The 23,123-nt window shown below is 39.7% G+C and overlaps 2 protein-coding genes across 6 annotated transcripts in view; both read left to right on the top strand.

Moving 5' to 3' along the window:
- The window catches only part of ATP13A3 (ATPase 13A3), a 57,487-nt gene extending 43,630 nt beyond the window's left edge, over positions 1-13,857 (top strand). For 2 of the 3 annotated variants that reach the window (XM_068200701.1, XM_068200702.1), the window contains exons 27-34: positions 347-443; positions 1,324-1,396; positions 2,206-2,383; positions 3,060-3,247; positions 3,675-3,763; positions 3,960-4,040; positions 7,713-7,802; positions 9,270-13,857. In XM_068200701.1, the coding sequence (XP_068056802.1) occupies positions 347-443; positions 1,324-1,396; positions 2,206-2,383; positions 3,060-3,247; positions 3,675-3,763; positions 3,960-4,040; positions 7,713-7,802; positions 9,270-9,467 (994 nt within the window). In that variant the 3' untranslated portion in view covers positions 9,468-13,857. The remainder of the gene's footprint in view (positions 1-346; positions 444-1,323; positions 1,397-2,205; positions 2,384-3,059; positions 3,248-3,674; positions 3,764-3,959; positions 4,041-7,712; positions 7,803-9,269) is intronic. The other variant, XM_068200703.1, reaches the window with a different exon arrangement.
- Positions 13,858-14,004: 147 nt separating this feature from the next.
- Positions 14,005-21,523, top strand: GP5 (glycoprotein V platelet). Of its 3 annotated transcripts, none has more exons than XM_068200707.1 (2): positions 14,005-14,547; positions 17,672-21,523. In XM_068200707.1, exon 2 carries the CDS (start codon positions 17,698-17,700, stop codon positions 19,624-19,626), a length of 1,929 nt encoding a protein of 642 aa, XP_068056808.1. In that variant the 5' UTR covers positions 14,005-14,547; positions 17,672-17,697; the 3' UTR covers positions 19,627-21,523. The 3 variants fall into 3 exon arrangements, with proteins under 3 accessions (XP_068056808.1, XP_068056809.1, XP_068056807.1); XM_068200708.1 differs by having other exon boundaries at positions 14,005-15,028; XM_068200706.1 differs by having other exon boundaries at positions 14,005-15,126.
- Positions 21,524-23,123: the final 1,600 nt, after the last annotated feature.

The raw sequence follows: 23,123 nt of genomic DNA, 5'->3' as shown, positions 1-23,123 counted from the left end.
TCTGAAGTCAGCAGCTCTGTGGCTGAATGTGTGTTTATTCAATCCATGCAGTAAACTAATGCTTCATAGATGCTTGTGTAAAAAGACTTTAATTTTAAAACCTCTGTTGAAAAACCACATGAAGTCCAAAGAGGACTGAAGTTAGGTGGTGGCTGAGTTCAGAAGACATGCCCACAACTTTGATGTTGAGGGAAGTGTACCATTCTGACTCCTGCTTCTCTCTCATGTCTGTAGCCTAATGTCCCTCAAATTAGGTGTGTTTAATTGCAGCAAACATTTTGGTAGGCAGAACTTAACTGCTTGCACAGAAAGCTTTGTAGTTACATGATTGCATCTGTTTTGACAGGGAAGGCCGTGCTGCTTTAGTAACTTCCTTCTGTGTGTTTAAATTCATGGCATTGTACAGCATCATCCAGTACATCACTGTTACTTTGCTGTATTCTGTAAGTATTCTGTAAATATCTATGCAGTGTCAGCATAATTCAGAGATTTGAAAGTTGATAGATAATTAATATAAATTATTGCAAGTCCCTTTGAGTACAACATATGCATTCAGAAATACATTTAGACTGAAAGTGTTTTTAGTATTTTGGGTTTTTTTCCATCTTAACTGTACAAAATACATGGTAGTATCTGTTTAGAAAAGGCAATAAACAGTGGCTGTGAAAAGAAAGTCTCTACAGTGGGAAGACCAAAGAAGCATGTATACAAAGCAAAAATACAGGTTTAAATTATTTAAAAACTTGCAGCATTTTGAAATAGCCTAAATTATTTTAAAGAGCAATGCATTCCTTTTATGTTAGAATCGAAAGAAACTGGAAGTACTGATTTGGGGAGGAAGCAAAATGGAATATTTCCTGTTAATATGATTGGTTTTATAATAGTGGCACGTTATAGAAATCCTGTATTTTAATTTGTATTCTAAGCAAGTTAAAGATGCCAAGTATTAAAGGATCTTTGAGGTGGAAATTTTGACAGCTGTATGAGTATATAGTAAGGCTATGGTGTTTTAAAGAACTGTAGGCCTAAGCTGTTATTGCATTGTTATGTAAGAGTCAATAATATAATTTTGATTACAAACAAATTTCACCTACAAATAGCTTGTCCATCTTGAAAAGGAAATTGTTTCATACTGTGATACTTCAGGGATTTTTCTGTGAATTGTAGAGTATTCAGGACTCCTGCAGGTAAAGGAGTCCAGTTTGATAGGACACTGTCTTGTTTATAGAGGGAAATTCAAAGAATTAATGCTGTAAAAGTGTCAGTATAAATTTTTTGTGCTGTGAAGAAATTACCAATGTTTCATTTGTTGTTTCTGTCCAGATCCTGAGCAATTTGGGAGACTTCCAGTTTCTCTTCATTGATTTGGCAATCATTTTGGTCGTTGTCTTCACTAGTAAGTACTGAAGTGAATTACCATTGTGGCTTCTGTGAACTACTTTTTGCTTGGTTTTTGCAGATTTTCTTTAATATCTAATTACATGTGGTTTTAAGAAAACACTGTGACATACAGTGAAGATGTTATGACTATTACATCTTTGTGTTCAGAAACCCAAACCACCACTGTGTACTGAATTTGATTCATCTGAAATTTGTGGAATGTCCTCAAACAAGAAGCAGGTTGTGAGCATGATCTTGGGGAACTAAGTCTTCACAGTACAGGAAGCTGGTTTTGGAATCAAAACAGGAGTTACTGCAGTATCATCTTGCTCAAATGTTTTGATTCCTTGCATTCTTACTTTGAACTTCTGTCCACAAAATGTTACACTCAAAGCATTTCCTAGTGTAACATTGGATTTCACATACAAGCCTAGCATTCAATTCACTAGCTAACAGTAGAATTCAATTTTCAAATTTAATAAAAACATCTTAATTGAAGCAATGGCAGTCCAAAAGTGAGGAGGCAAGCTGTAAGTCCTTGTGCCAGACAAAGGGAATTTGGCCAGACACTGCTAATTCCTTAAGTCTGATGGCTGCTGCTGTCCCCTGCTATGCTGTGCTGCTGGGGAGCCAGCCTGTAGAAGGCACTGTGGCATTGTTCTAGGGCTCTGTGGTCTTTTCAAAGTGGTTTCACATTTGCAGTTCTGGACTAAATTTTAAAGTGATGTCATGAGCAAGCCATTCTAATCCCACAGAATGTGAACAGGTTAACTCTTGAAAACCATAATGATGCAATGTGTCATTTGTTTTTTGTTCTCTCTGCAGTGAGTCTGAACCCTGCTTGGACAGAGCTTGTTGCACGAAGGCCTCCATCAGGTCTTATCTCAGGTCCACTTCTGTGTTCCGTGTTGTCTCAGATCATCATCTGCCTTGCTTTCCAAACCTTGGGGTTCTTTTGGGTCAAACAGCAGTCCTGGTACAAGCCTTGGACACCAGACTCTGAGTAAGTGTTTCAGTGGCTCTGTGCAGGATACAGTAGTGATTGGAAAGCTATAGCAATAATAATGCTCTCTTCTTTCTTGACCCTCCCTGTGGGGACTTTGAAAATAAAGCTTCTGTATTGCAGCTTGTTAGTCTGCTGATTTTTTTGTGAAAAGCCTACTAATATATGGGAGCTACCCACTGGCTGAAAAGCAAAAGTGGGTCAGAGTCAGATGGCTTGGTCTAATGACTCTTCAGCTTTGGGACAGTTGAGGTAGAAAGTTGAAATTACAGATCAGATTTATTCTATCTCTTTCATGTTATAAAGCTTTGCTTTCCTGTTACAGTTACAGCAAATCAAATTGATATTTTTGAAAATGAAGAGGTGTTTTAATTTTATTTTTTTTATATTGCAGTATTTCCTTACCTGTCTATGAAGTCTGTCCACAATGATAGTTTTTAAACAGTTTATGTAGAAAATTTACAAACTGGCAGCATAAAAGAACTTGAAGCTCTGAATTCACAAAAATTGCTATCTCCCTGCCACAGTTTTGAGTTATTTCTTACAACCTGTAATATGTTCTCAAGTTTAAGCTTTTTTATGACTGTAGCAATTTGTTCTGTCATTATTTTTGTAAATAAGTGGGCTCCATTTGCCTCTTCTCCATAACTCAGTGTTCAATGTTTTTGTCTTGTAGTGCATGTAATGTGTTGGACGCCCGGAACACCAGCTCTGCACACCATGGGAATGAGACTATTCATGATGAACATTACATTAAAAATTATGAAAACACAACTTTGTTTTTTATATCCAGCTTTCAGTACCTCATAGTGGCAATTGTCTTTTCTAAAGGAAAGCCCTTTAGACAACCATGCTACAAAAATTGTAAGTCCTTTCGTAGTATATACAGTTCCAAATAAAACTCCCAAGTGACTCTGCACTTGTTGACAATTCTGTTGTGCCACTTCAGAAGCAATAGTGTTGCTAGGAGATCATAGTGGAGTTATCCTCCCATAATCACAGCTAGAAATAAGGAAATATTAAACTGTATGGAGAAATTTGTGTTAATAGTTGTTTAATTTGTATATGTGTATGTATATTTCAACTCCACAAGTGAGCTGGTGAGAAGGAGTCAGGCCTTCTCTCTGTGGCTATAAGCACAAGTAATATTGCCCCCATTTGCCTGGAAGGGGTTTAGGGGGAGAGGAGAGGTTTTTTCCAGGCAGTAATTAACTCGTGATACATATTAAAACTGTCTAAAACTCTTGATTGTGAGATGGTCCAATTAAAATATTTTTTTCTTCTTTTACAGTTCTGTTTGTTTTATCTGTTATAGTTCTTTATGTCTTCATATTTTTCATCATGTTGCATCCTGTTGAACCTATCGACGCATTTCTTGAGGTGAGAGTGAGCAGATCTGTGAGCGTGTCAGCTTCCTCAGGCAGCTGATGGGCTGCCTTTGGGGCAAGTGTGAGCCCTGCAGAGCTTTAGCTCACATCACTGGGTGGGGAAGGGAGAATTTATCCTGCCGAGTCTGTTTTGGATGTGTGTTTACTTCACATGTGTGTTTCTAGCCTCTGGCAATTTGTTTCCACAGCTTGTGTGTGTGCCACCGGAGTGGCGCCTAAGAATTGTCATCATCGTTGTTCTAAATGCAGTTGTGTCCGTGCTGACGGAGGTAAGAAATCCACATGGAAAAAATGCTTCTCTTTTAAGTGTTTCTTTTTGCAGGGTGCATGTTTGTCTTTTATTTAGCTCACTCTTCACAGCATGCCAGTATGAGTGGCTGCTGTTTTCTTGTTAAGTGTGTATTTCTGCAAATGTCCTTGTAAGCTACATTTAAGGTGTCAAGACTTTCTGTGTCTAAAGTGTAATTTTAAAATCTTTTTTATTAAAAAATGGAGGCTGGGAGGAAGTTAAAAGACTTAATAATTCAACTATTTCATATTAAAAGACTCCATTTTTATTTTCTGTGTTACTTCAGAATAACAGCATACTAGAGAACTATCTAAAATCCTTAGGGGAGCCCCCCCTTCTTTCATTTGGATCATACACATAGCTTATTGTTCAGAATTCTGCAGGTCTGATATGATCAAAGTCCAGAAGTGGAGATGTTCATGCAAATCTGCTTTTTCCATCACTGAGCTTGTCTGAAGTCAATCACTCTGGATGTTGACCTCTTCTGCTATAATTCCAGAGTTAATGTGTGCAGAAACATGCCCTACCTTTCATCCCTGTGCCTTCTTTTTCTTTCTGAGAATCAAAGTTGGACAGATAAGTCTTCCAGAAGAAGTCTGGATTCACAGTCAGTTATTTATTCCTGTGGTTAGTTTTTCTCCCTATTAACTGACGTGTGATTTCCAGCCTGAATATGTTTGGGTTTTGGTTGCAGTCATGAGTCACTTTTTTCCTGCAAGATGAAAAGGTCTTCCAACATTATCTAGTGCACACTGCAATTATCTGTTTTTACTGTGTAGCATTTTCTACTGCTTCTAATCAGTATTTCCATTACAATGTGAGGGATTGCTGTCAATGTAACCAGCATAATACTTGCTTGGATCATACAATTTTGGTCTTCAAAGAGTACTACAGCATTAATATTCTGTCCAATTGACATGTTTTTTTCCCTTTATTTGTGATCTAGTAAAAATTAACTCAAACAAAGGTTGTTTTTTTAGATACTTGAATCAAAATTACCAAGGTTTTGTTTAAAATGTTCCAAATAAAATTAGCAAAATATGCTCTTATGTTGCTGCTTATTGGAACATGTTTTTGTGTTTGCACATGGCAGGCAACAACTTGTCTTTCCCAAAATGTGTCAGTAGATACTAATTTTCTTGGCCTCTTGTCTTGTTAACAAGTTTATCCACTATTTAAGCTCCTATGCCTTTCTTACGTTGTCCCCTCGCTCTTCCTTTGATGATTTTCCTTTATGGCCTTGAATTCTTCAGTTTTTATGATTTTGTCTTTTTTTTAATTAGTTATTGCTTAATAGTTTGGGGGTTTTTTGACTTTCTTTTATTTCTGAAAAGTCAAATTTTATGTATTTTGCTGTCTTTACCACTGAAACAAAACAGCTCTTCTGAAGCTTCAGAATTATGGCTTTTTTTTGTCTTCTGATAAAATTAAAACAAACATAGACAGAAATATTTTATTTAATTTCAATTTTCAGTCCAGTGATAAAGATTACTGAGAGAAATAAATTTACCATCTGCTTGAAGATTCCTTTGTTCTGCAGGTGATCTTGTAACTTTTATAGAATCTGGTGTTGTTTCTGTTCTGGATGTGTAAGGGCTCCAGTAGGAAGTCTGTACAGTGTGCCAATCCATGTATCAGCACGTGGCTCTGGGACAAATGATTCTCCTCTGGTTTAAATATGTGTTCATCAAGTTCCACTTCTGGGCCTTGCTGGTTGTCACATCAGCCTGAAAACTTGTGAATTTCTACTAAACATCACCTAATTAATATAATTACCTGCAGACTGTGTTCTTTCACCCAGTATTTCAAACCTCACCCCACTCTTTTTCTTATGGAGATTTGAGTTAGCATCTTGTTTGTTTGTACATTTCAGTCATTTAACTTTCATTGCCAAAACTGCAGGGGTGATTCGACACATTTCTTCTAAACAGCCTTCCCTATTTATCTTGTTGCCTGTACATTGGTAATAAAATTAGAAGTATCTACTTCGTTGCACTAATTCTGTAGGCTGTTAACGCTTTGTCTTAAACCAAGTTTCTCCCACTTTGTAAGTGTAAGCTGAATGCTTTGTTATGGCAGATGAGCTGTTTTACTGTACAGCAGGTGTCCCAACAGAACTGTTGTATAGCAATCCTCAAATCCCAAACCTTGTTTTACAGTACACACTTCACCTTCCCTAACTTGAGCCCACCTCTTGAACTGCATTTGCCCAATTGCAGCTGTGTTACTCTGCACTGTAAAGCTTTGTCATGTGGTGCCAGCTCCTTGGGTCCAGTGTGTTGTGTAGAAATCCCAGGCTATTTCTTTCCTTCAAGTATAGCTCATTGTCTTTCTCTTCTTGTGTGCCTGGCTGGATTTTCTGCTCCCTCCACCTTTCACTACAGACCTGTGCCACAGGTCACATGCTGAATATCTGGGAGAGGCCACTGGTGGCAGCTCCTTCCGTCTTTTAACGAGGTACCCTGTGTTTCACCTAGAGTTTGTTCTGCTGAGAGCTGTCCCTCAGGAACTGCCACTTCAAGTGTCTCATAATTATGAGATACGTGAGGAATTGGATCCTCCTTAGTCATACTTGCCAGTGTGACACTTTTGTGTCATGCTATGATCATATGTAGTTTTGTCATTGCTTTTACAACAGGAGTAGTTTCTGACTGTGGTGGCTTTCTGTTTGTTTTCTGAAATGCCCTGAAAAGCTTTTGCTCTTTCCATGTGGGTGCTAGACTAGGTTCACAAAGCATGCAGATTCTTTCTACCATATGATAGAAAATATTGCACAACAAAGGCAGATCCTAGCAGCTGTTCCTCCTCACCCCTGATGCCTGGTGTAGACATGTTTAAACCGTACTGGTTTCAAAAGCAAACATCTAACAAGCTGAAGATTTGTTGCCCGGTGCTTTATAAAAGCACTATCAAATTCTGATATTTTATAAACTCATAAGCATTATAAAAATCTGTTACAAAAGTCTGACTAATCAGCTCCCCATTTTCAGTGGCAGCGGTTAGTCAGATGTTGGAAATGGAATCTGTCCAAGGACCAGAGCTGTAGGCTCAAGGCCATGGAAGGTACAGGTTCACACCTGTGTTGTCAGATTTGCTCAAAGCTCCCGAGTCTGCCCATGAAGTTGTATGAGAATAACCAGATGTGCTCAACATACTGTTCAGTTCTGCCCTCTTTTAAAAACTTGGAATTACACCTACCAAATTCCTTCATTCCTGTTGGTGGCTCAGCTTTGCCACCTCACTGTTACTTTTCTGAGAATGTCCCTCGTTTAAAACAGGCTGTGTGAAAAGCATAACTCCAAGATGGTTTATGGGGAAACTGCTCTAAGCACTCATGTCTTCGCACAGGTTTTTAGAGTATTGAAACACACGTGTATTTCTGTTTTTTACCCATATCAGTGGATGCAGTTTTGGTCATTGTTTGCTGTTGATTTTAGAGTATGTGTTCATATTCTTAAATTTTGTGTGAGCACTTTAGAAATGAAAATGTTTATCACAAAAGTACTGACAAGTAGCATAAACTCTCCCTGTTGCTTGCCACTGGATTAGTTATGGCTAACACACTGTTTCATGTTTTATTTGTAATGTGCACACTAACAACAAATGATCATTAGTTTCTTTAACTCTTCCCACTCACTGTAATGTCTCACAGAATGTCCTCCTTGATATGATCCTTTGGAAGGTTGTGTTCAATCGAGACAAACAAGGAGACTCTCGCCTCACCATACCCCAGCCGCCTCAGGTTGGAGACGAGTATTTTGCTGTCATCATTTGAGTGCATGTGGATTAATTTCGTTTTCTCTCTTATCTAAGTGTCTGTTGCCTTATCTTTAGCTTAAGTCTGCTTAAATTAGATTTCTGTAATTGGAATATTAAAAGCAAAGGCTTCTGGGTTTATATTTTTTTCTGTATTGACATTAAAGAATTTAGTCTGTGTGCAAGAACTGTGAAGCAAACCTAGAATATTGCTTTAAGACTTTTTCTACTTCATCTTTAGTTTCCACCTTAGCAAATTTTATTTGTAATGTCACAACTTAGTATGCTAGGACTGGGAACATCTTGATTTGCTTAGAAGCAATTAAAATAAATTAATTTGGCTTCGAGTTCTAGGTCCTCGTCTGAGAGGTAATTTTCAGCATGTACAAATGAAACAAAACAAGATGGCAAATGAAAATACGCTATTACTACTGAAAGGCTTTTCAGGTGACCATGAATTTTGGTCTAATCTGCCCCTCTGCTGTTAATGCATGAAGGAAATCTACGTGAATCCCATAAAAACCAGCTTTACTTTAAGCCTGTTGGCTTAATACTTTTGGCTGATTGTACATATGTGCTTGCTAGAATTATAGTGGTTTATTTCTCAGCCCTAAATTTTATTAAATATATTCACTTCAGATTTACATTTGTCCTTTTGAGGCTGTTGTAGAACAAATTGGTTTTGGTCACTGAAGAATGGAGACTCTGCTCAAGGCTCACATTTGCTTCAGTTCACCAATTGATAGACATTTAGAGCATGATGAAAACTATAGAATATATTGCCATTAAAATGTCAGCCCTGCAGACTATAGGTGCTTTCTGAGACATGAGAGGGATTCAGTCTCAAGAATGAGGAATGGTGTTTCTCCTCCCCAGCTAATTAAAATTACATGCATTTAAGACTGGGAGAGGAAGCATAGGAAGGAAGTCTTAAGTTTAGTAATTTGTGTCTTTTTTAATAGCTATTAATACCTGCAGTATTTAGATTTCACATGCCAACAAGTTAAATTCTGCTACTTTTGTGTGACTGGCTGCCTTCAGTTTAACAATTCATGACTTAAAAAGTGTTTTGGGATTTTAGGAATTTGCTTTTTCTAGACCAGGCTTTTATTCTCCAACTGTAAAATAGTTTATTGTTCCCTGTTCTATCTGTGATTATTGAAATGATTATAAAATAGGAACTAAAACTGTTGGTGGTCTTAGATGTTACAACAATGTGAAATACTTGGTTTTTTCTTAATGTTTTTTGAATGTCATTGCTACCATAGTATAGAAGAGATGACCTAACAGAAGAGTTTCTGTACCAGAGGTCCAATCCAATGTGATAATGAACTAGTAAATTAAAGACTGAAATAATAGTTTTTCTTCTAGTAATTTACTGTATTGTTACTGAATTTTTTGTTATGGTATTTTTTGTTTGAAAACAAGTTTTCAAATCTCTTCACTTCTGCAGGAGGCTGGGGACCGCTGTGGAGTCTGTTTCCTTTCTTCCCTGTTTGGCTGTAGAGAGAAGACACCAAAAGCCAAGTATATGCACCTAGCTCAGGAACTGCTGGTTGATCCAGAATGGCCACCAAAACCCAGGACAACAACAGAAGCAAAAGTACCATCCCAAGAAAATGGTTCATATCAAATCATCACTGTAACGTAGCAGTGGATCTTGGTGGCATGTATCTTTAGTAGTATTCAGAAGAATGTAATTTTAAGGCTTTATTTGAAACTGCAGTGTGCTAAATGTCAAATTCTAATGCAGATATTTCCAACTGTTTTGTCTCTCTGAACACAGAATTCAGAGCCAGGCGTCTTATGGCTATACATTTTAAAAATGTAAGTTACCTTAGGCAGAACAAAAGTGATTGTGTTTCCTTCCACCTTCTTTCAGATTTCATTGTTCCTAAATGAGATGCATTTGAAGGTTTAAACTGCAGGGCAGTTAAAACAGGTTCACATTATTTGCCTGGAATATCTTAATAGTTGTTCTGACCTGCTTATCTGGGCATGTGTTCGTGTAAACCCTATGATGTGATGGTTTCATGGCTGTACTAGAGGTGCATAATAACCTTGTCATGGTTTGGGGTTTTTTGTGTTTGTCGTTTTGGTTGGTTGGGGTTATTTTGTTTTGTTTAGTTGGTTTTTATTTGACTGATGAAAAGTTTTGTGCCTCAGAACGGTTCTAAAGTTTGTGTGTGTGTACCTCTAAGTTTGTCTCTATTACTAAGGAGTGTTTCCAGGTGTAATGTTTGGGTTCTAAGTTCAGTTCTTTAGTCTGCCACAGCAGGAATTGGGAATGCTGTAGAAGCAATATGCTATGTCCTTAAGAAATAAGCACATTACTTTCAAATGGATTCTTGACTTCTCTTCTAGCTAACCACAAGGAAGGCTTAGGTGGCCTCCAGGGGAGGAGCCATTTGGCTACACTCTAAAGTTTTTGGAGAAAGAAGGATGGAGAATCTAAACACTTTCTTCTATGTCATGTTTTATTTCATTTAGCTATGCATTTCTCCGTAGACCTTGCTTTGTCCAGCAGAAGGGTTGGATTATCCCTTTGTGGACCATGTTTTTTTTGTAAATCTAAAGATAATTTTCCTATATACCTTCAAGTAGTAAGGCCAGAGTTACTGCTGCAAGGGATGTGGGAGCGGGAGGGAGGTATTGTCACATGCCCACACGTGGGATTTGTGCACATTAAGAGCACAGGCATTTCAAAGTGTCTGCTGGTGTCTTAGGCGCTACATGTAGCTGTACGAAACAAAATTAAGAGAAAATTGAGCTAAAGTCTGTCTTGCTGCAGAACTATAAGGCTTATGCAGATTTTATTTATTAAAAAAAAACAAAAAACAAGATGATAAAAATAAAAGCTTGTATCACCACTAATGCTGCTTAAGCACTAGGGGTAGCCATACATCATTTTGCCATGAGGCAGTATCAGAACACAAGACCACTAGAAAAATAGGTCTACAAAGAAGTAGAAGCAGACAGCACTTTGACTTTCAAGGCTTAAAACTTTTTTTTGTCTTTTTTTTGTCTTTTTTTAACTACAAATTATATTATCTTGAAACCATTGTCAACTTTGTAAATGTTTGGAAAAGTCTTCCTTAGTGTCTTTGGGAAGATGATAAATATTGAGTCTTGATCAGTCTATTTTTGACCAGGGACAACTGACTGGTCCAGACACCTCCAAGCTTTGGGAAGAGATCTGAGGTCTGAAGAAGTCATGATTCTGTAGAGATCCTTTAGAGAAGGAAGTGAGGTCCTTTATAGTAGTTGTGGAATGAGGGCCCCAGACTCACTGGCTGGCTGGGATTGTTTTGAAGTGTGTATATTCTAATGATGGAATTTGAGGTTTTGATGTTAGGGATTATTTTTTCTTTCTTTTTCTCATTTTCTTTTTCTTTCCTTTTTTTTTTTTTTTCCTGGGTTGTCTTGTTTTGTTTTCTTCTTTTAAATTCCTGTGGAGGCACTTCCATTCCAGCCTTGTTTTAATAAGCAGAATTTTTCAGATCAGGCCCAATTCCCTTGTGCTGTTCTGTAAGACAGTATGGACAGTGTGCTCTGCTGCTCATAGAATCATTAAGGTTGGAAAAGACCTTGAAGATCATCAACCATTAACCATGTTAATGTCAATCATGTTGTGGTTTCTGCAGTGTTGAATATACTGTGCCAACAGGGAATTTAAAAGTGGTGCTAAATGGTTTGGAAGACCTTTTCCTAGAACTTGGTTGTTGAAGTTACTGCTCCTCCTAAATAGTGTGCATATGGGTGTACTATCTTCCAGTCCAGCTGTCAACTCTTTTCCTGATTTCTCTTGTTGTTGTTGTTTGTTTTTGAGGAGTGGAGCAGGGGGAAAGAGGGAAATGGTTTTCTTAGCATTCATTCAACAGAGCAATGTTCTTATTATCCTGGCTTCATAAGGTCATAAACATTGAACAACATTGGTGGCTTTTAAAGGGTCTGCAAACATTGGGTACATTAATTAGTCATGAACCTGAGTCAGTTGGCTAATTTCTGCCAATGTTGATTTTACAAAATCTTTGTAGCATGGAATAACTGATGAAGAATAATTCTTAGCTGCGTAAGTAGTATTCAAATCTAAACAAAAATAATATTTTAGTTGAAAAATATTGTGAAGCTATGCATCTTGGACCTGGGAGCTGTGACTTATCCTTAAACGCATAAGCTTCTGCTTTCCATTTCATTGACCGTTTTAGATTTGCTGTTTCATGAGAACTGAAAGGAAATATTTGTGTCTTTCCCTTTTATATGCTTTTGCTTAATACTTTCCTAGACTGATAATTTTTCTCGGCTTGTTTGGTTTCTGGAGCTAGTTTTTCAGTCTTACTCTAGTTTATTAGACTTACCTAGAAAGTGAGGAGGAAAACAGCTCATTAAGGTGGGCTTGTCTTCGGAGAACATTTATGGGAACTCTTACTAAAACAGAAATTGCTAAGTGTCTCCACTTAACTGAGTGACTAATGGCTCATGAGCATAGTAAACCTGAGTGTTTTGCAAATGGGAGCTTGCTTCCTCCAGGTCTGAGTTCAGGGTTGGTAAATGTTCCTGGGTTGCATGCTTGAGCTCTGACGCTTAGTCAAGAATAATAAATCAGCTTTTCTGAGAATCCGTCTTGTTATTGCAAGTTCAGCCACAAAATAAGCATTTGCATTTTCTGCAATTATTGGGATTTATGCCTTCCTGCCCAAGAGCTGAATTTGACCACCTATCATTTTTCTCATTTTGAGCAGTTTAGTTTTTCTGGTTTTCAGAAATGCAGCAAACTAGATCTGCACTAGTGTATTCAATTTCTGTTTTGAAGTAAGATGAAAATAATTTTGTAGTGAAAAAAAATCTCTTTCAGTGTTCATCTTGGAAATCTAAATTCAGGTGAACAGACCAAGTTAGTGAGCTCCATTAGATACTGGGTAGACATTTTCTTCCTGCTGTATATTTTGGCCTTGTGTTGAGAAGTTTTGATTTATTCTTAAATTATTTGTGTATGCAGACTTCAATCTGTACGTATTTTATTTTGATGTATTAGGATTTGTAAATATTACTGATTTTTAAATATTATTTATGCACATACTTAAAGGACTGGTCTATCCAGAAAAGCAGTTGCTAAATAATAAATGTTACTTTTTAGAGATAAATTACAAGATCATGAAATTGTATATCCCTCAGGGTTATTTTAAAAGTTTTTTTCCTTCCTTTCCCTTCAGATTCAATTAGCAGTAACTCTAGTTTCATGTACTATAGAACTAAATCTACTGTAAAAAGAAAATGCTGCAAATAATGCTTGAATAGAAGCGGCTGAAAAAACCCACAGAACTGACTGTCCATATTCATCGTAACTTTAAATTGGAAACTCTTACTGTTGCACTTTTTAAAAAGTTGTTGGATTTTTAATTCTATTTATTTTTTTCTTTCTTCATGAAGGTTGTGCTGAACAGTCATCCCAAATTGGGTAAATAATCTTGTACTGTATATGTGTGTATGCAGTATAATACTAAGCAGATGTGGAGTCCTTTTTATGCTGCAAATTTTTAATGCTTATGTTGGTCATCACAAAATGAGAGAGCTCAAGTCCTGTAGGATTTCTCCCATGAAATTCTGAATTGTAAACTTAGGGTTTTGTATGTCTAAGGGAAAGCTGTGGGTTTTTGACAATTTTTAGAGTCTTGAATATGTTGATTTTATAAACAGTAAAGCTTCAGGTTTTTAAAACTATTTTCAACAAACTGCAGCTTGTTTAATAATTATGTGAACCAGAAACTACTCAGTTTGTCATTAATTCCTCAAGCCTAACACAGATTAAAATGTTCATCATTACAGCACTCTCTAGAAGCTCAGCTTCCTTTTATTTTTAAATCTGAAATGATACTACATCTTTGTATTTAAAATATGTATTGCTGCTCTAGAATGGTACCCTGTTGTCAAGAGGCATACATAAATAACTGTACAATAGAATTGTAAATAGACTTGTAAATCATTTTTGTGACTGAAGCTCTTTGGAAATAAAATTAAAATGAACGGATATTTTAACTCTTCTCATTAGTTTCATGAAATTGTTTTAATTATTCTTTATAGAATTAGGTGCAAAGCTTGTTGAAGAACACACACTTACTCCCTCTGATGTCATGGATTTGTTGTTCAGTGCCTCTTTGTTTCTGCAGATGGGAGTGGGAAGGGTGCCTGCTGTGTTACTGTTCTGCAGGGGATCACACTGAGCAGCTTTTTTTGGTGGTTTATGAGAGCCATTCTAAAGCCTTGTACATGTGATAGCAGCTTGTTTCCACCTTTGGTTATTCAGATGTTCCTTCTCTTTGGACATGTGGGAGGCATGATCTGAGCTGTCACCATTGTCAGAGTCATCTTCAGAAAAATCATATGGAAATGAAGACATCTTTTCTGTCCTGGGCTCACCTTCCATTGAAACAGTCATTGGCAGAGCACATTATTTTACACTTGAAGACAAGATACTTAAAATACCTTTTTACTTAATAACAAAAACTTAATCTTTCAATTTCAAGCTTCTATTTTTACAACTTAGCTTTTTCAGAATCTTACAGGTTTTATTGGCCTGCCACGCCAGAAGACTTTGAAGCAAAACAGAAACTAAATGTGTCAACCTTGGAATGCTTAGCCAAAGCATTAAATAAAAAGCCCCTTCATTCCTTACTGAAATTGCTTTGACTCCAATCCCACAAGAAATTATAAGTCAGAGCAGCTTTGTGAATGTAGGAGCACTTGGTTTGAAGTGGATGTGTCCATTCCTTCAAAACCTATTTAGCAGAGCGGTGACAAATTTGACATCTCTTATTACATCTCACAATGAAATGTAGATTTCTGACTTCACTCAGATTTGCTTTGGGTTGGCTGAAGCACATAGTCCAGTATCACTGCCAAGGAAGCTACAAGAAGCTTCTGCTGTTGGGTGTGTGACTTAAAACTTTCTCCTGTTACGTGAGTGGCTTCAAGCCCTACTTTTGGAGTTACATACAACCTGTATGTTGTTGCTTGAATAATATGTATGTTGGTTGCTTGAACAATTGTAGGCAAAAATCTGCTCAGAAGCTTGAAATATTGTTTGGCCTTTGGCCTGTCTCAGTAACTGGGCAAATATGGGTGAAAGTGTTATCTAGAGGATGCGTTTTGCTGTTTTACTTCCCATTTAAAGTGCAGTGTCATGGTGAAGCCTGATTGCCTGCTCTGCTCCTAGTAAGTTCCTTTAAAAAGCAGATAAGTTTCTAAGGTACAGCTCAAAATTCCTTTTTCGTGCTTGTATGAGTTTAGGAACTTGGAAGACACTAAAAGAGGTAAGCACCACTGTAAGCAATACATTGCTCAATTTTCTGTAAGTTCAAAACTGATTTGAGACTTCTGATATAGTAACAGTACTAATGTATTAATGCCTCTGGCATCCTTTTGTAGTCTGGAGAAATATTACTGGGGGGGGAGGGGGCTAAAAGGGAAAGAGGCTGTAGACCAGACTTTGGTAAATGACCAGCCAGCTGGTGCTTTTTCTGGAATGTCAGGTGTCTCACAGGAGGGTTTGAGAGAATTTTAATGCATGGGAACATATAAATATAATCTTTATTATGGGTATTACTGTAATCTGTACTGTTAAAATCTTTAAATGTTTTTTCAAAAAATACTGTTAGCAGCTCTAGCTGTTTGAGACCCGTAGGCTTGTCCAGTTCTTGTGGCAGCACTTACAGCCTTCATATCTTGCAAAGAATTTCTACCATTTTGTTGTTTGCTTGTCAAAACTAGTGCTTTCTAGCATTTCTGAGCATCTACTTGTCTTCATGTATACTCTTATCTTTTGCTATAAGACCAGGAAAACAGTCATCACAAACCTGCAGGCTAGTGTTAGTCTGTTTCTGATTTTACAGAGTGGCCTGTAGTCATACCTTCCAAGGGACCTGCATTTGTAGTTTCTAGCATAACAAATTGGGGGTTTTTCCATCCGTTTGGTTCTCTAGATCCTTGCTTCTCTTGTCTGAATCCTGTAGTTCTCCTGTGGTCTTGAGTTGGTGGTGTAGGTTGATATGTCAGTCAGGGCTTGAAACAAATTTTTTAATGTGTTTCTGGATGGAGGGTTCTGCTTGTAGGGAAAGGTAGGATCAAGGACAGGCTGAATTACAAATTTATTGAGGTTAAAGCATCACTGGCTTATGACAGAGAGTTTTGGGGTGGGGAGGATTACTAGGACGGTGAGATTCTCTGGAAGATTCTTGTTTGATATGTGAAAGACTTTTGGAAGAGTGAAATCTCTTGCTATTTTTTGGTGGTGCCTATGTCTCATTCAATGAGTTGTGAAAAGCCCACTGAGATCTTGCTTTGTGGCACCATGTTGCTGGTCGTTGATAGCCCTAAATGCCATGGCCTTCCCTTCCTGAGGGAGAATTAGAGATTTTACCAGACTTCAGTACTCTGAAGCTGGACAAATTATTTTTTTTTTAAAGCTCTCCCTTTTGCTCTTCTGTTTTGGTTTTTTTTTTTTTACTGCAGTAGCTAGTTTGGACTTTCAGCTGTTTTGGGTCCATTGTGGTATGTTCTTGTCAGCAGTTCAGGTGCCTGAGAAGCTCTGCTGTTCTTCCTGATTTCTCTTTAAGTGAAGGGGATTGTACCCAACAGTCTGTCTGTGGGATTGGTGTGGGAGAGCTTCATCCTTGCCCCTGGGGATGGAGCGTCCTCTCCCCCATGTTCCTGGTGCAGAGGACTGACATTGTGTCAGCTATCCCGGTTACGTCTGTGGAAGTTGTGTAGCTATTCCAGTGATCCCAGGTGCTGCTTATTCTGCTGCTCAGCCAGTGCTTGACATCCAGGTTTCTGATACACTTGGGCTAGTTGATTTCATTGAGGAAATATTTCTAGACCGAGGGTTTCTGTTTGCCTTGCTCTTAAATATTATCATTTATACCTACAATGATTGCTTTCCTGTTTGTTTGGAAATGTATGCAACTTTCCAACTTCGTGGTGTGTTTCATGCAGATGTACCTTTATTGCTACAACTTCCCATCTAATTTCGTGCACATCTTTCCTCTCATTTCATTGTACTTCTAATACCACTGCTGATAGCTCGGCATCGTGTTAAGCTGTTGAAATGAGGCTTGTTGGTTATCAGAGGCTCACTACTGTCCTGTCATATGGGGTCTTCTGTGTTATTTCAGGCTGTGTCAAAAATAGCCTGTTCCTTCTTGTGTGTTCCTGGGCTGTTCCAAGAAGCCATCTCTTGAAAATGCTGAGACAGGATTTAACTGGACAGTGCTGTTTTGCTTTTCACCACTTAAAGTACAGGACAACCTTTTTACCTCCATTGTCTATTTTTGCAGGCTAAATTTTTTATTTTTAAACCTCAGATAACTTACAATGGAAAAACACAGTGAGTGCAGGACCTTTTGATAACTTTTGAAAATATTTTTGGCATGTAATTTAGTATAATATACTAAACCTTATCTTGTGGAAGATGTCCCTGTCAGATGGAAAGAGATGATTCTTAAGGTCCCTTCCAACCCAGACCCTTCTGTGATTCTGTAATGCTTTTCTGTTCAAATAAATACATCTTTTGACTACTTAAGTGTTTCATTATGATTTTTGTCTGCTTTTGTTATAGTTAATTGGTACAAATATAGACAAGGAATACTTGATTTACAAAATTTAATTTATCTGTACTTCTCAGTGTAAGCTGAGCACGTCAGAAATATTGGCAGTCAACAATAAAAGAGATTTTGAAGTTGCTTTCAAGGCAAGGGAAATTTTGCACACATTTGCAGGTTTATGATATAAGCACACATCTTTGTAAGCTGCTAAGTTACCTATGATCAAATCCTGATTCTCTCTTATCTCTCGTAACAGCTAATGTTTCTGGCACTTCAACAAGGATGTTGGTGTTTCGTTTGTCAGTGATGATCAAGCTGTTCTTCCAGTTGGGTGCATCTATTTGTCCTGAGAAGTGTGACTGCTCTTCAAAAAATGCAATTTATTGCTCTGGCCCCCACATAAAAGACCTGGAATTATTAAATCTGCCTTGCAACATGACAGAAATTCACATAACAAATGCTAACATATCATACTTGGAGGATGTTTTTGCTAGGATGGCAGAACTGCAGCATCTCATCCTGTCTTCAAACAACATCGCTCTGGTTTCACCAATGGCTTTTAAAGGCTTGGGAAGGCTAAAAGTCCTCAAACTGCTAGGTAATAAGCTGGTTGAACTTCCCCCAGAAGCATTTGATGACATGGTGCAGCTTCAGCAATTGATCATTGAAAGTAACAGGTTGAAATCTATTGAGGAAAATCTGTTTGACAAACTGGATGGTTTGCAGGAGCTTTACTTGAACAAAAACCAACTAACAGCACTTCCCAGTGGCGTGATGAAGAAACTTGCCAAACTCAGAGTACTGAACTTGTCAAGAAATTACTTAGCAGCACTGCCTAGAAATATATTTAGTGCATTAGCCAGGCTTGAGAGGCTGATGCTGTATATTAATAGGCTGTCTTCAATAGAGTCTGGTATGTTTGATAGCCTGAAGGAGCTGCAGGAGCTTTTCCTGCATTCCAATAATATCCATTCTATTGCTCCTGATGCATTTCATTGTCTTCGTAAACTAAGAACCCTGACACTCTCCAGAAACAGGCTTCAGGTTTTGCCTTCTGGCCTTTTTTTGCACTTACATGACCTATCTAAACTGACCTTGTACAGGAACCCACTGAAGACTCTTCCAGAAGTACTGTTTGGAGAGATGAGGCATCTTGGTAGCCTTTGGCTGTATCACACAAAGCTCTCAACAATACCAGATTTTGTGTTCAGTAACTTGACAAATTTAGAGCTTCTTGTCCTGAGTTTTAACCCAGAGCTTACGGTTCTCCCTAGGAATGTATTCAGTGGCCTGAATGAACTGCGGGGCCTTTCTCTCCATACAAGTAATATTTCCAGTTTGCCAGAGGGAATCTTTCTGAGCCTTCAGAAACTGCAGAACATTTCCCTCTTTGATACAAGGCTTGAGGTTCTTCCTAGAAACCTCTTTCATAACCTCAAGCACCTCCAGAAGGTTTACCTGAATAGCACTAACCTACAGTCTGTCCCTGCAGACTTCTTTACTGCTTTACCTGAGCTGGAAGAAGTTGTCCTTGATGACAACCCTTGGAAATGCGATTGCCAAATTCTTGGCTTCCAAGAATGGCTCCAAAAGAGCACAGCAATAGTTAAAAATGTGCCATCTCTGATGTGCCACAGCCCAATGGCACTGCAGAATATTTCCCTTGTGTCTCTAAGCATCGATGACCGAGAGTGCCTGCCAACCACAGCTGTGACCTACCAGGCATTCAGCTCAACTTATTCCCAGACTTTGACATCTCCTGTGGCGGAGCACTTCACATCATCTCGGGAGACTGCTGTAACAGTGCTGTCTGACATGGAAATCACCAGCACACCCACATCAATTCTTCCTGCAGCTCCAGGTTTTACCTACTCCCATGCTGAAGATGTTGGACAACCTGGTTTACATTTCTCAGATGTTCCAGTCCAAACTTCTCCCAGCATCATAGCACAAACCAACAGTGTCAGAGGGACAGATTTAACTACTCTTGTCTGGTGGGATGAGTTTCCAGAGCACAGCAGTGCTAAACCCTATTTTAATACCAGAGTTACTTATTGCCAGCTATTCTTGTGTGTTCACAGTTTGATTTTAACACTCCAGACTGTAGTCATTGTGCTCAGTCTGTATGTGATGGGTAACACCAGGCAACTCTTGCACTCCAGAAATATTCCTGCTCAGCCTGTAGTTCTGATAAGAATATTAAGAAGATAGAGAAATCTAGGCAAGAAAGAACTGGAAGTGTTGCTTTGGATGCTTTTTGAACATTTGAGCAGTTAATACTCGATTCAGATCTGGATTACAGCTCTTCATAGCAAAGACCATAAGGACCTTGTCTTTATAACATAATGGAAATGAGTTTATGCACCTCACAGCATTTGCCAAGAATGGCTGTAATCACTGTAAATTGCTACAGCACTTAATGCATGAACCCAGAGGGCAAGGTGGAAGTACTGTGGTCACCTCTACACCTGTGCCGTGGGTTTCCTGCCTTGGAGTGCTGCCCTGTCCCCTGCCAGAGGCTGCTGCCTGCAGAGTTCACTGCTTAGATGGAGTGCCATCAATGGAGGAACTCTTACATACGAACATGGCTTCAACTGTGCTTTAGAGATCACCCAAACTACTCCATTAATATTATTTCCTCTACTGCCTGCAATCTTTTGTCTCCTTACTGAGAAGACAAATGGTGGTTTGGGGAGGAGATGCTGGGAAGGACCTTTAAACAATGGGGATGTGTGCAGAATGGTGTGGTGCAAGTGTCTTAACTTTTGCTTTCCGTCCTCAGCCCCTTTCCAGGACGTGGCATGAGGAAGGGGTACCAGTTAAAGCTAACAGCAGAGGAAGATGCTGAGCTAGGAAGTATAATCTTGATGTATTTTATTGTTTGACTGGAGGTTTTCTGGAAACTTTGTAAAGTTCCTACAACTCTGAATTTTAAGTAAACACTTTCATCCTTAAACTTTGGCCAGTGGTCTGAAAAAACAAGGTGTTCCTGGCTGTGTGATGCAGGGAATCTTGAAACCAGAGTACCAGGTGGATGCCTTGGCCTGAGGAGGGACTCCACAGGGGTGAATTGGTTTGAGAGCTCATCTCAACTGAGCTGGGAGAGAAAAGAATGGTCTCTCCTGGGCTTGGCTAGCAAAACAGCAGCATGCAGCTGAGGGGCAGGGAGCCTGCCTGAACTGAGGGCCATGAAGTGTCGCCTCCATTTTGAAGCTGGCTGGGGAATGTACACAACTTCATCAACTTGGAGTGTTCAGTCACATTTTCAGTCTCACTATTTTTTACTTTACATACTGCTGTTCCCTGTCTTCCAGTCCTTCCAAGTGTTGATGTGCAAAGGCAACTACTAGGCCACAGTGTGGGTTTTGGTCATTATACTAACATTTTATTAAGACTTTGCATTGTGTGAATATTTTAGTTCATGGGTAGACTGGTGGCTGTCAGACTGCCTGTGCTTTAGTAGCTCTTGGATTTAACTATCAGCTTTTATCTACAGTATAGGACTTAGTTTGCTCTTAAAAACTCTGATGTGCTTAAAAACCTCTGGGTGTGGATCCCTGGCTCCTTGTGCCAGAGAGCCTCTACTTCAGGAGTAATTTTGTAACCTTAGTGACTTTCTCACTAATAGGGACTTTCCTGGATGGCCTTTAAATGCATAACAGACTTGAGGTGAAGAAAACTTGCGTTTCCTGCAGGTTGGTTATGGTTGGTTCCCTGCTGTTGTTACTCTAGGCAGTGAGAATAAACTCTGACTGCTTTGTTTCAGGGTGCTCTGCTGCTGGGCCTAAATTTCTCTTCCAGGTTTTGAAAAGAGAATGCACTTCTATCGTGTTAAATGGTCATTGTCTTGCTGGTGAAGTTTAACAAAATTTAGCAAACCTGGCTAAATGGGAGTTAGAGCTATCTCTAAAGAAGCAGAAATGCAAGTCACTGCAAGTGGTGCAAAGCAAGCTGTGACTGGAATCATAAACAGATGCTCCAGAATATTTACTGCAATATAATTGAGAGAAGCACAAAACCAACAGTGAACTTTCTCAGTGGTAGTTCTGGGTGGGTGCATGTAGTGTTTAGGAAGAGGGAGTTGTTGCAAATTTAGGTTCTTGGTTGGACAGCTGTAATCACCACTTAGTGCTGTGCCAGCTCCAGTGCTGTTGCACGGTGCCACGCAGGCATCTGCTCACAGTAGGCAGGTCAGTATAATCAGGACTAGTGAGGAAATTCTGGTTTTGAGTTCTACAAACCATGCTGGTGATCGATACCTCAGTGAAGTGCTCCAGGCACTTGGATGCACAGTGTCTGATTTAGAAGGAAAAGCACCTGTTTTCCCATGGTATGGGTATGACACCTTTCTGTCCACCCCAAGGGCAGCAGGGCAGCAGCAGCTGCCGCCTTTCTGAACCCTCTCTGGCTGCCCTGGCCCTGCAGTGGAGCCAGCTGGGCCCCCACGCTGCTCCTTGGCTCCCGGTGCAGTCGCTGAGCTCCAGCTCTGGCACGTGGGGGCTCTGGCACAGAGCTGTGTACAGTCAAGTGCTAGGATGAGGATGATTCCTCTTCCCAGGATGAGTCCTCTTCACATGCTGTCATCGGGCTTTCCCCATGCTTGAGCCAGACGGGGGAAGTGAAGTCATCAGACAACAAAAGGCTGGAGCAATGAGTGCCTGGGGTGGTTTACTAACTTTCCTCTGAGGTGTACTGTTTTGAGCTGCCTCTGATTCATTGTTGCTTGCCCAGTGGAGCTCAGCCCTTCCTGAAAAACTCCCTGGCCTGAGAAATGCAAGGATATCCTTGTGCATACCCCATTCCTGTTTTTCCCAGAGAAGGGATAGTTGTCCAGGTCAGCATGATGCAGCTGTGACAGGCAGGAAGGCAGCAGGCTGGTCCCCAGACCCTCTCTGGGCAGCCCTGTCTCGCTGCTGCCTCAAAGCACCGTTCCCTTGTGTGCAAGGATTTTTTCAGTCCCTGCAGCCCACACTTGCATCATCTACTGCCCAGCCTTTGCCACCAGGCTGGAAGGGAACACGGTAGGCTGGAGGTAAGAAACTGGAGGTACCTAATCCCTGATCCAGCGGGTCTCTGATATTGAAGAAGAGGTGAATGCAAAGCACATCTGCATACAGTGGCTGAAGGGGTTGGTTCCGCTCTCTTGGCTCCTGATGGAGGTGCAGAGTCATGGTTAACAGCCCTGTATGTTATCCAGACCTCCAAGTCAAGGACCTGCTTCCAGGACCACATCCTGGCTGGGAGTGCTTGGGTACCTCACCACCAGGCCAGCTGGGCCAGCCCAGTCATAGCTCGCTCCGTCCCTTCTAATGCTTGCTGCTGTAGCAGTTGCTCCTGTTCTCTCTGTATAGGAAATCCTGGAGCAGTGGGAGCTCTGACCTACACTGTGCCAAGCCATGGGACTATTCATTGTGTTTCCAGCTTCATGTCACTACAAATGCCATTCTCCTTTGCTTGTTGGGATTTGAAGCCAGAGAGTCCCCAAAGCACAGGTTGCTGAGGGCAAAATTGAATGAACTGCTTCCACAAACACTGGCAGCTCTGCCTGTTTCACAGCCACTGCAGCAAGCACTTCCAAGCCACCAGCACACGTGTCCTTTCCTTGTGTCCCTGGTGTCCTTGTCCTTTCCGTCCCACCACCTCTGCCCCATGAGACCAGGAACTGCAGGAGGGCCCTTGTCACTGCTTGCAGAGGGCAGTGAGCTTGG

Source organism: Anomalospiza imberbis, chromosome 10 (genome assembly GCF_031753505.1).
Source record: "Anomalospiza imberbis isolate Cuckoo-Finch-1a 21T00152 chromosome 10, ASM3175350v1, whole genome shotgun sequence".
Classification (NCBI taxonomy): Eukaryota; Metazoa; Chordata; class Aves; order Passeriformes; family Viduidae; genus Anomalospiza; species Anomalospiza imberbis.
This window is presented reverse-complemented; position numbering and strand designations above follow the sequence as displayed.

Excerpts from the sequence above, each read along its gene's own strand:
- GP5 (XM_068200707.1), top strand. The coding sequence starts at position 17,698 with ATGTTGGTGTTTCGTTTGTCAGTGATGATCAAGCTGTTCTTCCAGTTG.